The 16,456-nt window shown below is 32.0% G+C and overlaps 1 protein-coding gene across 1 annotated transcript; it reads left to right on the top strand.

The window, feature by feature from the left end:
- The first annotated feature begins 9,472 nt into the window (after window positions 1-9,472).
- On the top strand, window positions 9,473-12,793 carry LOC109339207 (reticulon-like protein B17). The gene is made up of 8 exons (XM_019576623.1): window positions 9,473-10,006; window positions 10,896-11,049; window positions 11,141-11,215; window positions 11,319-11,460; window positions 11,568-11,637; window positions 11,895-11,960; window positions 12,041-12,163; window positions 12,404-12,793. The coding sequence occupies exons 1-8, from the start codon at window positions 9,610-9,612 to the stop codon at window positions 12,631-12,633; spliced, it is 1,257 nt and encodes a 418-aa protein (XP_019432168.1). The 5' UTR covers window positions 9,473-9,609; the 3' UTR covers window positions 12,634-12,793.
- The last annotated feature ends 3,663 nt before the right edge of the window (window positions 12,794-16,456 follow it).

Below are 16,456 nucleotides of genomic sequence, written 5' to 3'. Positions count from 1 at the left end.
AGGATTTTCCCAATCCTTGAATAACAATGCTTTGAGTTATTAATGAGTACTTAATACTCGAATATTACAATAATGATCAAAGCCTAAAAACCTAAGCAAGAACTCACAAGACGTCCTAGTCTAATATGAATGTTCATGCATGAGGTTTCTGAAAATATGCAATCATAAAGAAACTATATCTTTTTCTTTTCAATAAATACAAGAATGATGCAAGAAAGTTTTTCAAAGAATCATGCAATATGAATATAAAAACTAAAACTCTAACATGATCTAATCTTTCTCCTAATTCAACATTTTCTAATAGATTCTAACAATGATGATCTATTTCGTTTCTCTTGTGTTTTTCTCTCTTAGTTGTTTCTATAATTAGCCAGTATTTAGACAAAACAGATTTTGGCTCTTAAAAACGGTTTTTCAGTTATGCTGTTGAAACAGCAGAAAAACATACACGTTAATCGATTAAGCCATGGGGTTAATCAATTAACCAGTGTATTTTTAATACATGATTAAATGATAAACTACTTATATGTTATATGCTCATGCAATACATGATTTCCAAAATATAATACATTTAATACACAAAATCAATGTATATAAATGCATGAACCTAATCATCATATACTTATAGATGATGTCTCATTTTAGTGGATTAATTACTTTATTAAGTCTTGTGAGACTCACACCTAGGTTTACCTAACCTAGACTCAATATCTATGACAAGCATCTTAGACTTCTAAAAAGATAATAAAGAATAATAGCATAAGTCTTATAAGACACCAATTGAGCCCTTGACATGTTGATTGTTGAGTCATCTTCAAGCTTTAACTAATTCCTTGTCTTCATCAAAACATATGCAAATGTTGCTAATGCAATCATTGACACTTTGCACTCTCAAATGTAATGCAGATTGGTTATCATAATACAAGATAATTGGGCCAACATGGCTTAAATGCAAATCATTGAGAAGATAGATAAGTCATTAGGCTTCACAACCTGTTAAGGCTAAGACTCGATATTCTACCTCAGCAGAGGATCTAGAGACAATTCTTTGTCTCTTGCTTTTCCAAGGGATTAAGGATTTCCCAAGGAAAAAACAAAAGGCTATGACTGACCTTCTTGTATCAAGACAAGAGGCCCAGTCTGCATCACTGAACCCTTTTAATTTAGTGGTAGTTTTAGTAGGACAAAATAGTCCTTTTCCATGAGCAGCTTTGATATACCTCAATATCTTCAAAGCTGCTTTAAAATGATCCGTTCTAGAGCAACCAAGAATTGGCTTAGATGACCAACAGAAAAGATATGTATGACCTTGTATGAGTCAAGTAAACCAACCTACCAATGAGTCTTCTATAGGAGGTATTATCTAGATATGGTTGTCCACAATTACAATGTAATCTAACATTATTATCCATAGGGCTAGAGCAAGGCTTATTGGCTAACATACCAGAATCTTGAAGTAAGTCAAAAGCATACTTCCTTTGGCAGAGATTGATTCCATATTTGTTTCTAGCAACTTCAATCCCAAGAAAGTATTTAAGAATTCCAATGTCCTTGATGCTAAATTTATTGTCAAGAACATCTTTCACAAGGTATAACAATATAACTATTATTGTTAATTTTAGTGAAGAAGGAGTAGTCAGCCCTTGATTGAGCATATCCACGTTGTACCAGGACAACAATGAGCTTAACATTCCACTATCTATTGGCTTGCTTTAGGCCATATAGAGATTTTTCCAGTTGGCATACCAAGGAATCATTAGGAAGTCTCAATCCAAGATGGGGTTTCATATATACCTCCTCAAACAGATCACCATGTAGGAAGGCAGTGTTAACATCAAGTTGATTTAGGTGCCATCCATTTATAGAGGTAAGAGCTAAAATGGTTCTAATGGTAGTTATTTTAAAAACTGGGCTAAAAGTGTCTAGGTAGTTTATTCCTGCTGTTTGGGTGTAGCCCTTGGCCACAAGTCTTGCCTTATGCCTTTCTATCCTTCCATCAGCATGATGATTTGTCTTAAACACCCATTTACAACCTATGGCTCTCTTATCCTAAGGAAGTTCAGTTAAAATCCAAGCATTATTCTTCTCTAAAGCTTTCAGTTCATTGTTGATAGCATCGATCAAATGCTGATGCTAAATGGCCTCACCATAATTCTCAAGTTTAAGGTTAGAGCTGATAGCTAAAGTATAATTCATTTGGTATGGTGAAAGCCTCTCATAGAATAAGACCCGGGACAAAAGGTATTTGACATCCTTACCCTTGTGGCATTTGACCGAAGCATTTAGAGAATAATGATAATCTTTCAAATAATGTGGAGAGCTTTTATGTCTAGTGGATCTCCTCAAACCTTGTTTGACATCATTATTGAAATCAAAAGACTCATCATTGTTATTCAAATCAACATTAGTATTGTCAAGGTAAGAATAGTCATTATTATCAATAGTATGTGAAACAACAGGATCATTAACTGAATCATTATGAAAAGATGAATCATTATAACCATGGTTGAGAAATTGATCATTGTTATTAAAAGATGAAGTAGGGAGAGACATATTCATACCTTGTTCTGATTCATCAGTTCCATTGTGAAAAGGAAACATGTTTTTCATAAAAACTAACCTTTCTAGATAAGAAAGTTTCATTATTTCCTATGTCAAACATTATGTATTCCTTTACTCCATGCTTGAATCCAAGAAACACACACTTTCTAACCGTTGGATCAAGTTTCTTTCTAGTATTAGTTAAGGTGGATGCAAAATATAAGCAACCAAAGACCTTAAGATGCAAAAGATTTGGTTCATAATTATAAATAATTTCATAAGATGACTTGTTGTCAAGGTAATGAGAAGGTTGTCTATTAATTAGGTAGACGACATGAGCAACTCCAAAATTCCAGAAGCACTTAGGCAAGGAAGATTGGAACATGAAAGATCTAGTGATACCAAGGATGTGTTAATGTTTCCTCTCAATAATCCCATTTTGTTGAGGGGTTTCAACACAACTAGTTTGATGAGATATGCATCTTGATTCATAAAAGGCTTTCAATTTAAAATCAGGGACATTATCATATCTAATGGCTTTTACTTTAGTGTCAAATTGATTATTAACCATATTAACAAAAGATTGCACAAGAGTAGAGGTCTCAAACTTTGTTTTCATAAAGAATAACCAAGTATATATGGATTTGTCATCCACTACAGTTAGAAAGTACCTATGTCCTAAGATAGAAGGGATGGAAATAGATCCCCATATATCTACGTGTATGAGGTCAAAATTATGCATAGATTTAGTGTTGCTATCTTTGAAACTTAATTTATTTTGTTTGGCATAATGACATACATCACAAAGAGCATTATCATTTCTAACATCTATAAAGGAAAATATTTTGTTCAAAATGGCAAGCTCGGAATTCAAGGGGTGTCCAAGTCTCTTATGCCACAAATCATTATTATTAGAACTATCTTTGGCTATTTCAATATTGTTTACAAATTTGCCTAAGTTGATAGCTACGTTCTTATCAGTAATCATGTAAAGTCATCTTCTTGCTTCAGCTGCACCAATCATCTTCAATGTGGATTCCTCATGCATCACACATTTGGAGTTGGTGAAGGTTCACTTGCAATTAAGGGCTAAAGTCAATCTGAAAACAAAGATGTGATTAAAAGTAAAGTTTGGTATGTATAATACATTGCTTAAACACAAGTCTTTAAAAAAAAATAGTTCCTGCAATGTTGCTTATAACTTCATTTCCATTAGGCAATCTAATGTTAATAGGATCAAATTTTCTAAAAGATTGGAATTCTGCCAAATATAAGCAAACATGATTTTTTGATCTAGTGTCAATAATCCAATCTTTTGATCTAGCAGAGTAGCCTATAGTTTTAGGATTACCTTGTCTAGAAGAATCCAAATTGCTAGCATGATTGGTGAATTGATTGACTTGGTGGTTAGTTGGTTCCTTAATCAGAGCCAAAATAGCTTTGTGCTGATCAGTAGTGAATGCTCTTACATTTTCTTCAGCATCTTGATCATCTTCCTCATTTGAGCTAGTGATGTTGTTGACATTGTTGGTTCTTTTGTAATGTGGTTGAAATCCATGCTTCTTGTAGCATGTGTCCACAGTGTGTCCTACTTTGTTGCAAAAGGAACACATTTTTGATGCACCTCTGCCTCTTCCACCATTAAACCCATATCCTAGTCCTCAACCATAATTGATATTAGATCATGTACCATTTCCTTTAAACCTATTCTTATTGGTCATGTCATTGGATGTGTTAACCAAGACCTTGACTCCTTCTAGAGTATTTCCCTCAATCATTATCTGTCTTTCTTGTTGAATCAGAAGTGAAAAAACTTTGTTTATTGTTGGTAGGGGATCCATAAGCATTATCTGGTATCGTACAACTCCATATTGTTCATTAAGTCCTTTGAGAAATCTGATAACATAATAATTTTCTCTATAAGACTTAACATGATTATAGAGTTCAGAGTCACAATGTGAGGGGCATTGAGGTAATGGTCTAAAATTGTCCAATTCTTACCATAGACCCTTCAAATGTGTGTAATAGGCATCTATGGACTTACCACCTTATTTCACACTGTATAGTTCTTCTTGAAGGTTGCAAATGCGAAAAACATCACCCTGATAGTACATCTCCTTTAGATTTGTCCATACTTCTAGAGATGTCTCTAACCATAACACACTTTGAAGGATGGATTTATCTATAGACTGATTGATCCATGAAAGGACTAATGTGTTGCATTTATCCCATGCTGAGAAAGAAGGATCTGTATTATGAGATTTTGGAAAAGAGCCATCTATGAACTCAAGCTTGTTCTTGGTCTTTAATGCCATCATCATGGCCTTGGACCAAGAATGATAATTTCATCATATTAATGGTGGTGACACCAGGATTGCTCTAGGATTCTCATTGGGACTCATGTAGTATGGACTAGAAGGATCATTAAGAGGGTTGATGGCAACTATACTGTTTGCCATTGTTGATCAAAGCACAAAGAATTGAAGAGGGAAGAGATAATGAGAAGAAGGAGGTACTTGATAGATGATAACGCATCAAAGCATCAACTAATGTTCTGATACCATCTTACAAAAGTAAACTCCATTGATGGTGATAACAAGAAATGAGAAGATCTAACTAGAAGAGAAGGTGAATTATTTCATTGATGATTTCAAAAGGATTACAAGGCACTATATTTATACAATGAATGCCAACAAGAAATCCTAACCACCCCTAAATAGATTCTGTTAATAACAGAAAAGAAAAACTACAAAACAAACTAAAAGCTATAACACAGGATAATAACTTGAGGCTTAAGTAAGAGTTGACTTTTATGACCAAACAATGGATGAACATATAACCTAGCTTCCTTCTCAGAATTTTCTCCATAACTATCCCATGATTTGAATTGGATGAGAGGTCAATCATTACATGCTCCAATCAATGAATCTGACTAAGGGAACTGATCTTGGTGTGCCTCGCCCAAGCCTCTTGGTTGATGGGCCACGATCAATTGATGCATCAGACTTGGCCACTAATGCGCCAAGTTTGACTGAGACTGATGTGCCAAGTGCGCCAAGGCTGACTGAGGCTGATGCGCCAGGACTGACTGAGGTTCATGTGCTACACCATGTGCCAAGTCTGACCGAGACTTCTGCGCCACACACGCCACACACACCTGATGCAAATGCGAATCTCTAACCAAGCCACACAGGTCTTGCTGATGCATCTTGCTAAACTTTTTGACCGAATTCTCTAGGCCTTGATACGATGTTATATCCAACCTGCATAAATTGAAAACAACATGAGAATCAATTATATTTAACATGTCTAATAAATTTTTTGGATATCATGAAGAGTTACCTAGTCGTGAGATATATGCCTACATTATTCAACACCTTTACATTGATATTTAAAGAATATATACAATCATGATTGTATCACAAGTTGGAAAAACTATAGCTTATTTGTTATGGTATGGGAAGACAATATTTTTATACCATGCTCTACTTGGGACGATAAGTTTCTTAGACTGAAAATTATGTAAACATTGTAGTTAGTTTCTTTTTCTCTCAAAAACCTAATGACAAATACATATGACAACCATTGCAATTTTAGATTAGGATTCACTAAATTTTGTGTTTCACATAGTCTAGACTGAATATATCAAAATTCAATACTTACATCCTTTTACCGATAATGTTAGTTGTCTAATTCAATTTATACATCAACCCCTAGACCTACAAATACAACATTAAGTAAAAAGATAAATAGTAACAAATATGGAGAGTTCTCTCCTTTCTTTTTTTGAATGTGAGAAATACAAGCTAGACGTTAAACTGAAAGATTTTCCGTATCAGGTTTAACCGGTTTAAACAATTAAATTGTTCGAATGGACTGGATGATTTCATATATATAATTAATATTTTTATCAATAAATATATAATTATATTGAAATAACATCTTTCATTATATTTTTTGAAACAAAGTAAAATAAAAAATTAGAGTAGTGTTGTGTTTTTATTAATTTCAAGTAAATTGTCCGATTTACTTCCCGGATTATTCCAGTTTAACCGAGTTTAACACGTCAGACTGGAATCTTTCCAGTTCAAAGTGGTCAAATTCTCATTCAATTAAGACCACAAACCAGTGTCATTTTCAAGTCTGATCAATAGTCAAACCTGTCAGACTGCCTAGTATAGTTCAGTTTTCACAATGTATTGAAGTACAGGACCTTGTTAAAAATGGAATGGCATAAACATTTTGTGTGCTCACACATTTTCACTATTCAATCCGATATTAAATTATTTTTTAATGTGCCTAAAATAATAATTTTAACTAAATAAAAGTTTTAATGTGCCATTATGTACGCAATGGACAACTCATGATGACTAAGTTATAATTCCTGTTAGTTTGAGAGTTGGATTTTAGATGAGAAAGAATAAAAATAAAAGACTTGAGAGTCATCTCACAAGTGCATTTTATGGCTCTCAAACCTTCATTTTCTCTTTATTCCTCTTCAAAATTCAACTCCCAAACTAACCCTCAGAAGATAGATTATTGTATGATATGAGGTATACCTTAAACATATACAATTTTTTACTCACATATTAATAAAAAATTACAAGTTTATTCGATATTAACTATTTAGATGTGTTTAAGATCATTAGTCCTAAACCATGATATAATTTCTCTCTCTAAAGTGTCATCAAACATACGAATGTTATGGAAATATTTGTCAATGAAATTTTGTATTTGAAATAGTAAAATATAAATAAAAAAATATTAGTTTACATATTTCAAATTTCATTTATTTTAATTTATAATTGTATTTCAAAACAATAAGATTTAATATTTGTTCTTTCCTAGAACACAAAGGTATGGAACGGTAGTTGATCGGTCGCAGAGGGTGAAGAGGAGGAAGAGCGTGAGTGTAGCAGGATGATATGGAAGAGCTGGACCCGCCGGGGGAGGTACTTGAAAAGGTTCTCCGACGATCAAGTCAGTATATGAACTTGGGTGAAGTATATGAGAACATCAGAATATGAAGATAGAGAGCAATAAAGTAAGTAATGCTAGAGAGTAGTGTGATTAGAATACTTCCTGTTGGTAGAGACTTCTATTTATAGGGCGGAGAGTTGACTTTGGGCTTTTGGCAGGTAGTGTACTATGTAGCCGACCAAGAGTATTGTCGGAGGCTGCTTTTTCCGTGTCAGGCGGTCTGCTAGGGCCGTACTCTGCGCTACCTTGTCTTTTAGCTTGTGGTCAGTTTGGTAGCCGTTTTGCATTCTGCCTGCCGTGTTGGCAGGTGGGTTGGTGAGGTATAGATGGCATGCCAGGAAGTGTCTCCAAGGTCAACTCTTGTGGGCCAACCACGCAAGATCTACCTCAGTGACCAACCATGTGAGCCTTTTAGATCGCCGGGTAGGAACAATATTAAATAAATATTTTATGTCTATCGTTATTTTATAATATTAATGTACAATTATAAATTATAAACCCAATTTTCCCCTAAACAAAACTCATTTTAGTAAGGAATCCAATCTTATTTGTAGAGCTATGAAAATGGAGTAGGCCTAATGTACATATTCATTTAACTAGATATAATATCGTAGGACTCACAAAATCTCTAGTCTAAACTTTTTTGCTCAACCAAAAAATTTATAAAAAAAAAATGTATGCACTGATATTATATGACATTTATATATTATCATTGTATTATCTACCATTAATATTTAATTAATTTTATCTTTTAAGAAAAAAATAATCCAAATGAATGATGAATAATGAAATACATGTGTATAAATCTTTATCTATACATAAATTTTACACATTTATTAATATGACATAAGCTGGTCTGTTATGGATTCAGCGAATAGGTTAAGTCTAACATTTGTAATAAAATGTTTATATCACATTTTCAATATAAACTCCTTTATCCTTTGGATTTCACTTTACTTGTCTTGCTTGTGTGCATTTCTAGAAAATCACCATAGTGTGACACGAATAAATAAATCATGGGATATCATGAATAATAGTTTGTTATTTTATTTAAAACTAATGCACTTGGGCCAACTCATTTAAGCCATTTCATTTTGCTGGTCTACCGTGATAGTGAATTTACAAACCTGAGATAAATTCTAATCTGAAACCATCCTGAATATTTTTTGGCCCACAATAATCCATCCTGGACAGGCTACCCACAATTATAACTACTCATTAGACTTAAGTATAAGTTAATCCATTTAAATTAGGGATGACAACATACACGAGCAAGTGTTAGTAATATTTTCTTGTTCTCAAACTCCCAATATTTGTGAGTATCCGTGCAGGTAATAGATACTTTGGTATCCAACAGATTTTTAATTTTAATTATATATTTATATAATTTGTAATAATCAATATGTAAAAATAATTATTACATGAATAATAAGATAAATTCATGATTATAGTCAAATATATATATAATTTATTATGAAATAATAATAGAGTATATGGTATATAATCTTAAAAAATAATAATAAAAACTATAATATATATAAAATTAATTAAAAACTAAATTTATAAATTTGTGGATACCCACATGACATATATTATAAAACTTACTCTCACCCAAAAGCTATCATTGTGAGTACCTATTGTGGATATTTTCACGATATCCATAAATTAAGTTTTTGTATCATCCCTAATTTAAATAAGTCTTCTTAACTCGATTAAAAATCTAATATAACTCTCTCAAATAATAATAACAAAATATCATTTTTCAATAATTTATAAAATATAGTTTAAATTAATGTAGTTTGATTTAAATCTACCTTCAAATAAAAATTCAATGTTAAATAAACTAAAATAAAAATATATTTACAGTTTAATTAATTCCAAAACAGTTAACTATTTTTTAAACCCCATCTTATAGTTTTTCGTGCTAAACCCCCCGCTCTCTAACGTCTCCTACCAAAAATGGCTCTTTTCAAATTCAAGTACTAATAAACCTTTTAACTCCACTATTCATCTCGAACCCAGCCACAACAGTCACCACAAAAATCATAATTTTTCTCAAACCATCCACATTTCATTCAATTCAAATTCATGGATCCTTCCAAAACCCCTTCCATTGCTGAAAAACCAATCCCAAACCCTCTTCCCCAAACCCTCACAACCGAATCTCCACCACCCTCGCCTCTCCGGAAGTACAAGACCCGTCTCGCCGATCGCCTCCAGATCGATGCGGTAGAGGAGTCGCCGGAGCCACCCATTGTACTCCGCCGCCGTAAATGCAGAGATTCTTCGGTGGCGGTTGCTCAATCGCCGAAGAAAGTTCGTAAGGCGAGGAAACGTTCTTCGGAGGTTGAGATTCGAGAAGAGAAAGATATAGGGTTGGTTGAAGAGGTTGGAAAACCTAGAAAGAGATTGAACAGAGTGCGATCGAAGAAGGAGAAAGTTAATTTGGTTCCTTCTGCTCCACCTTCAAGTTTATCATCTCCAAGTATAAAACTATTTGATATATATACTTTTTGCATGACTTAGCTATTTTATTCTTATTTGGTATACTTATGTGAAAAAATGTGGACATTTTTTGTCACTCTTTTAAGGCACTATTCAACACATTCTTAGTGTGAGCACCGTTGTAGTTAAATCACAGTTTGACACTCTTGACTCTGGAGGTTTGTAAGGCGTAACACTTGTAATTGGCCTTATAAACCTAAAAATAGTCGCTGTGTTGTGTTCAGGAAATATCCTGGTTGTAGCAAGTCTGTTTGCAAGTTGAGTTAGGAAGGAAATGAGAATCTTTACCCATCTCAAAAGTGTACTTCATGACCGTGACATCTTTCTATTTCACCATCTGTTATATGTCAATAACCAACTCACAAATATGCTGTTTGAGGGTTGGTTTTTAGAAGAGGAAAAAAAAAAAAATCATCTTGTAAATATATTTCGCCTATGGACTTTCTATCGAAAAATCACCTAGCAAACCCTTGGTTGGCAAGACCTTTTGCTTTTTTGTTTTCTTCTTTTAAGAAAAATCACTGTTGAAATTTCTTTGCTTGTTTGGCTGGGTTTTTTTTTTTATAAAAAATCTAAAAAGTGAAATTTAACTTTTTTGGAGAAGCTGACATTCTGACTTTTAAAGCTTTAGTTGATTTTTTTTTCATTTTCTCTCATTAGCTTTTCGGCCAAAATCATTTTTGGAGAATATTTTTTCCTTTAAGCGTAAACAAAAGGGGCCTTAATAATATGAGGGAAACTTCTCATTTAGTGGTCCTATGCGAACTCCACTATCAATAACAAAGTTTGTGTTTAAAAAGTGTGTTGCACATTACTTGTAATTTCATTGTGATATATAATTGACTAATTGTTAGTTTTTGTGTGTTTAGAAGCGGAAGAAGAGAATGGGATTGATTTTGACCGTGTTGGGCAACTTTTGGGTGATTTGATTATGTGGAAAGATTTATCAAAATCAGTCCTTTGGCTTGGCTTTGGCACTCTTTGTTTCTTATCCTTCTCCTTTACAAAAGGACTGAACTTTAGGTTGAAAACTGAAACTTCTTTTTTCTTAATATCTGCTTCACTCTTATGATTTTTTCTGCAAAAACTTATTTATCCACACTTGTTATTTCAGCATTTTCTCTGCCATGTCACAATTGGCGATTCCCTTTCTAGGTTTTTCGTTTTTTTCGAATTCGATTCTTCAAAGGTACAATTTGTACTTCACAGTAGATAATGCTATTATGATTATCCTCCAAACTCTCCTTGTATCGAGTTTAGTATTATAAGTCTTTGAAACATTTGTATTTCAGAAACCAGGTTGAGAAGAAATGTGAATTCAAGCTGAAAGAAAGTGACATCTTTCGTCTTGCAAAATTTATTCTGCCTGCTTTGAATTTTACAATTTCAAAGATGAGAGTTCTATTCTCGGGAGATCCGTCGATGACATTGAAAGTAATCCCCAGATATAACCACCTTTTTTTTTGTTTTTAGCTTTTATGATCATGTCCGTAATTGCTTCATACTGCTTAAATCATCAGCTACTACTTTTCTGATTGCAGGTAGCTCCTTTCCTTCTACTAGGAGCCAAGTACGGTCACTTAATTACATTTTGGAGGCTGTGTGCCATTGGTGAGAACACCATGAACTCAAACCTGTAGGATTAATGTTACATTACCAGAAACAAATTAGCCAGAATTTGGACAGAATTCAATGATGGCTGTTGGATGAGATAAAGTGTCAGGGACCACTCATTCATTAAAGAATTAAAAAAAATGTTGACTCATATATAAAAAAACTCTTAAAATTCCAGCTGATTATCTCTTTCTTGTAGTTTAGTTATTCTTGTCATAGATATCTTGCTAAATTGTTAAAATATATATGGGCAGGTTTTTTTGGCAGCTTCACAGTTCCCAAGCTTTATTCTTGCTATACTGCTCAAATACACCACAGAGGTAAGAGCCCATCTACTTACCAATTTTTTTAGGTCTGGCGACGTTTTATGCTTAATAGTAGAAATGTTTTTGTTATGCAGCTGAATGCATAAAATCATGGTTGTTGAAAACATGGTCTGCTTGCACTCACAAGAAGAAAATGATAGCAGTGTTACTCATGGCCTTCTGGAATCTATCATCAGTAAAAACTCAAATCTGCACCGGTAAGTCCCTAGTTAGAGAGCTGCAATTTATAGCATGAACTATTATATGCCGGAGTGATATTTGTTTAAGCAATTTTAACATAAACTATAAAATGTAAAATTATGATATTCTGTAGAAGAGTATTTTGCTGTTTGTAGACACTTATTTGCTGTACAATGAATCTCCAAATATAAAAGTTCTGGACAGCTAAACTTTGTGATTGTTGATTCTTATGGATATAATTTTTTGATGCAATGCAGCTTTCATATTACTCGTACTATTCAGATATGTAAAGCAGCATGTGATACGACAACTAGAAGATGAACAAGCACGAGAAAGCGATAAGGAACCGCAGCAGGCATCGGTGGTGGCTGAGCCAGATGAAAAGGAAACACTGCAAGCATCAGTGTTGGCAGAACCGGAGGAAATGGAACAGCAGCAGCCATTAGTGGTTTGGGAAGAACAAGGGGTGCCAAAACTAGCACCTTAGCAGTTCTTTCAGCAATTTTCTGGACACTTACCCAGTTGCATCCAGCATCTATATGTAGATGGGATAATTCATAGTAATTATGTGAAAATTCAAAATTGTGTTTGCTTATGTTGTATTTGCTCAACTTATATATACAAGAGTTACAGTATTCGAATCTTAATGCATCATTTAACCTCTAGTATGGTCATGTAAAATTGACTTGGATATTCAATAGTGCAAAACTTTTTGTGATGCTGTCTAGCACTAAATTCTGTACTGAATGGAATAGTACACTAGTAAATGTTTATTCACTAATAATAACGATCACTAATCAGCTAACTTTCATGAAAGTATATATAAGTTTGTAATCCCTACATTTTTCAAACATTGCATTAAAAATAATTTGTTTTTGTTCTATCCCTCTTTTATATGTCTTGAGCTGGTAGTCGATCCTCAATACTACCACAGTAGAAAAAATATAAGTAATTTATACCTTGCATATGTAAACACAAAATGCCAAACCGCATCAAATAAAAGGCAGGTTCATAATTACTATTCAGAATAAGTGTCAATCTTTTAAGACCTCAACATAGCATAATCATTAAATACATAAGTGTAAGCTTCTACTCTTTCAATATAACACTCCAAACTTATATGGCGTCAAAAATTAAGTTTAACATCTAATGCTTCAATACAAGTACATAAATAGACCAAGCTCTAATGCTTAAAAAAATAGATTAAGCCTTTATGGTTTTAGGCAAGTAACTTCACTATTAATCACTATCACCAAGATATTCTTCTTATTATGGATCACAATCACATAGTAATCAAAGGAATCTAATTGCTTGTGTACTTTATTTTCCACCAAGTAGTATCAAAACTAATTGAGTAAATTACACTCACACCCCCTGAGTTTTAGTGAAATTACACAAACTACCCCTCACGTTTTTTACACCTACACAAACCTCCCATACTTTTTATACTTTCATACACTGACCATCCTTGCATAAGAAATAAGTGTAATATTTTAAACAAAAAATATGATAAACACAATTAAGTTAAACAAAACATGATATATTGATATATTGTGGAGACAAGTCCAAATAATATATGAATCAATATTTCTTTATTATTTTTCGTTCATTACACTATATTATAAGAGCGATTTAAACAATATTTTTTTAGAATTGTTGATGCATTTTGTAACAAAAAATAATAAAGATACATTGATTTGTATATTATTTAGACTTGTCTACACAATATATCATGTTTTGTTTAACTTAATTGCATTTATCACATTTTTTGTTTAAAATATTACATTTATTTCTTATGCAGATGTGGTCAGTGTAATGAAAATATAAAAACTAGGGGAGGATTGTGTAAGGGTAGAAAAGTGAGGAGTGGTTTGTGTAATTTCACTAAAACTCAGGGGGTGTTAGTGTAATTTACTCAAACTAATTTCATGTTGAGTCATTGAGAATTATGTTTTTTCTTTATGATATATTCATCGAGAAAATAAAATGTAAAGAGAAAAAGATGTATACGCTGACAATGTATGAGTTTTATACACTGTTATTGTATCACTCATCATTGATACTTAATTATTATTGACTTTTTAAGAAAAGTAATATAAATAAATGGTGGATGATAGAGTGTATGTGCATAAATCCTTACACTATCACTGTATAAATTTTACACTCAAGCATAAATGGTGTTCAAATAACTATGGATGATATATGACTTGTTTTAATATGTAAATATTGACATACATGTGATTCCATGATGTACTAGTAGGATACCCGTGCATTCGCACGGGTGATAGTGTATTTTGCATGAATTTATTTAAAGAATGAAATTATAATTTGTTAATGAAAATGTTATTGAATATTACCTCATGAAAGATGAGGTTTATATATTTGATTATTGATGTAGAGTTGTTGATGAATGAGATGATGTGTAACTTGTTATATTAAATAAATAAAGAGTTGTTATGAAGAAAAGTTTGAAACAGAAAAATAGTTGTTGATGAATGACGTAATTATATTGTAGGAAAAATAGTTAAAATGAAGATAAAAAAACTTTATTTACCAAGTATTTATCTATGTATAGATTAATAACCATACCTAGAAAGAGAAACATAAAAGAGCATAAACAAATAGCATGTATTTTCGAGATCAACAATTTGAAGTGATAAATTGTTAAAGTATCCAATTTAAAGTAATCAACCATACTATATAATCAATCATGCAATTTGTAGAAGTATAAACTAAAAAAATCAAGAATATAAGTCTAGCTAAAGTATATAAAATCATTATAAAAATAGCATCATATGCATCATTTTTATCATTTCTTAAAGAATGCACAAAATAATTTTAGTCATATTTTAAAGTCTACAAAAATAACTTAAAAATGACCAAATAACTAATATTTGTTATTTATTGATGTTCGCATTAAAATTGCATAAGTATAAAGAGTCTTTTACACATTTGAGTTTTTCCAATGCATTGAGTTAACCAACTATACAATAGGTAGAAGTATAAAATAAAAAAATTAACAATATAAGCCTGACAAAATATTTCTTAATAAGTTTCACTTAGCATTTTCCTTAAACAAAAAACACCCAACTATTAGTATATTTAGTTAAATCAGAGTAAACCCATATACAACAATCTCAAGCATCAAGCTACCAATAGCAATAACAACAATATATGAAAAAACTAATCTCTTCTTCATCAAATCCCTAGGAAAAAAATACTGCAATATACTTAAATAAATGTTAAGGTTCCTAGCAACCCATTACCAATGAGAAAAAGCTATGTTTAATCCTAAGCTAGAAGGAATAATGGATTGAGGTAAAAAAACATAGTCATAGCTTTAAAGAAATATTGTGAGGCTAAAAATTAGAAATTTATTGGTAATTTATACTAATTATATGCTAGTGACTTAACCAAAAAATAAATAGTTGCTATTTGCTTAGAAAATTACTTGGTGTGATTTTTTCTTCAGTTTTAGTGAGATATAAGTAAACAAACAATGACTTAAATCATGTTATGTGTTGTTTAAAGTACTATGAATTCCTGAACTAATATTAAGCATGTTTAGTCTAGATTATCATGAATGCTTTCAAGGAATTTTCTATGAATATTGTGTTTGGAAGCTAATCCAAGTAAGTCAAGTATCTATTTTGAAGGTATAAAGAATGATGAATAATATTGCAGGTTTTCATGTTTTTTAATTTTCATTGTCACTCTTTAGTTGAAAAAATTGCTTGGAAATTGAGATCACGGGCAAGTGGAAATCTACCCAACATGGATATATAAGGTTATTAATTCAGTGCCACTAACATTATACACTTAATGCGCAACAATTTTTATAATTCTTAATGTTGTTTTTACATATATTGAAAGGAATTGCAAAGCGTCCCTCCGAGTCAAAAAAATTTGTTTTGCATATGTTTGTTTTTCAATAGTCATTTTGGCTTAAATGAATTAATGAATATTAATCCAAGGCAATGGCATACTACTCTCCTCCAACAGGCAGGTTGGGTTGAGTATTGACTCTAAACATACAACTTCTAAATATCCAGACAACTTGATTAATTCCATTTGTAAACTCTTAAGGATATTAAAAAATAGCAATTAATTTTTTTTCTATTTAAGTAAATGTGCAGTATGATTTTATTACTCATATAAGAGGAATTAATACATAACATGTAAGATGAATACATAACATAGACAAAACAAATAACATTATTAATGCTTAATTATAGCATTGTTAAAATAGAACATAATTGGCAGTGTAACAATAAATATATATATATATATATATATATATATATATATAT

This window comes from Lupinus angustifolius, unplaced genomic scaffold (assembly GCF_001865875.1).
Source record: "Lupinus angustifolius cultivar Tanjil unplaced genomic scaffold, LupAngTanjil_v1.0 Scaffold_61_1, whole genome shotgun sequence".
Taxonomy (NCBI): Eukaryota; Viridiplantae; Streptophyta; class Magnoliopsida; order Fabales; family Fabaceae; genus Lupinus; species Lupinus angustifolius.
Note: the sequence above shows the minus strand (reverse complement) of the source record. Positions and strands in the feature narration are given on the sequence as shown.

What these genes read in the sequence shown, in the direction of transcription:
- LOC109339207 (XM_019576623.1), top strand. Translation starts at nt 9,610, where the DNA reads ATGGATCCTTCCAAAACCCCTTCCATTGCTGAAAAACCAATCCCAAAC. An exon ending in TTCAAGTTTATCATCTCCAA is followed by an intron (nt 10,007 to 10,895) that starts GTATAAAACTAT and finishes TTGTGTGTTTAG; the next exon opens with AAGCGGAAGAAGAGAATGGG. An exon ending in ACAAAAGGACTGAACTTTAG is followed by an intron (nt 11,050 to 11,140) that starts GTTGAAAACTGA and finishes TTGTTATTTCAG; the next exon opens with CATTTTCTCTGCCATGTCAC.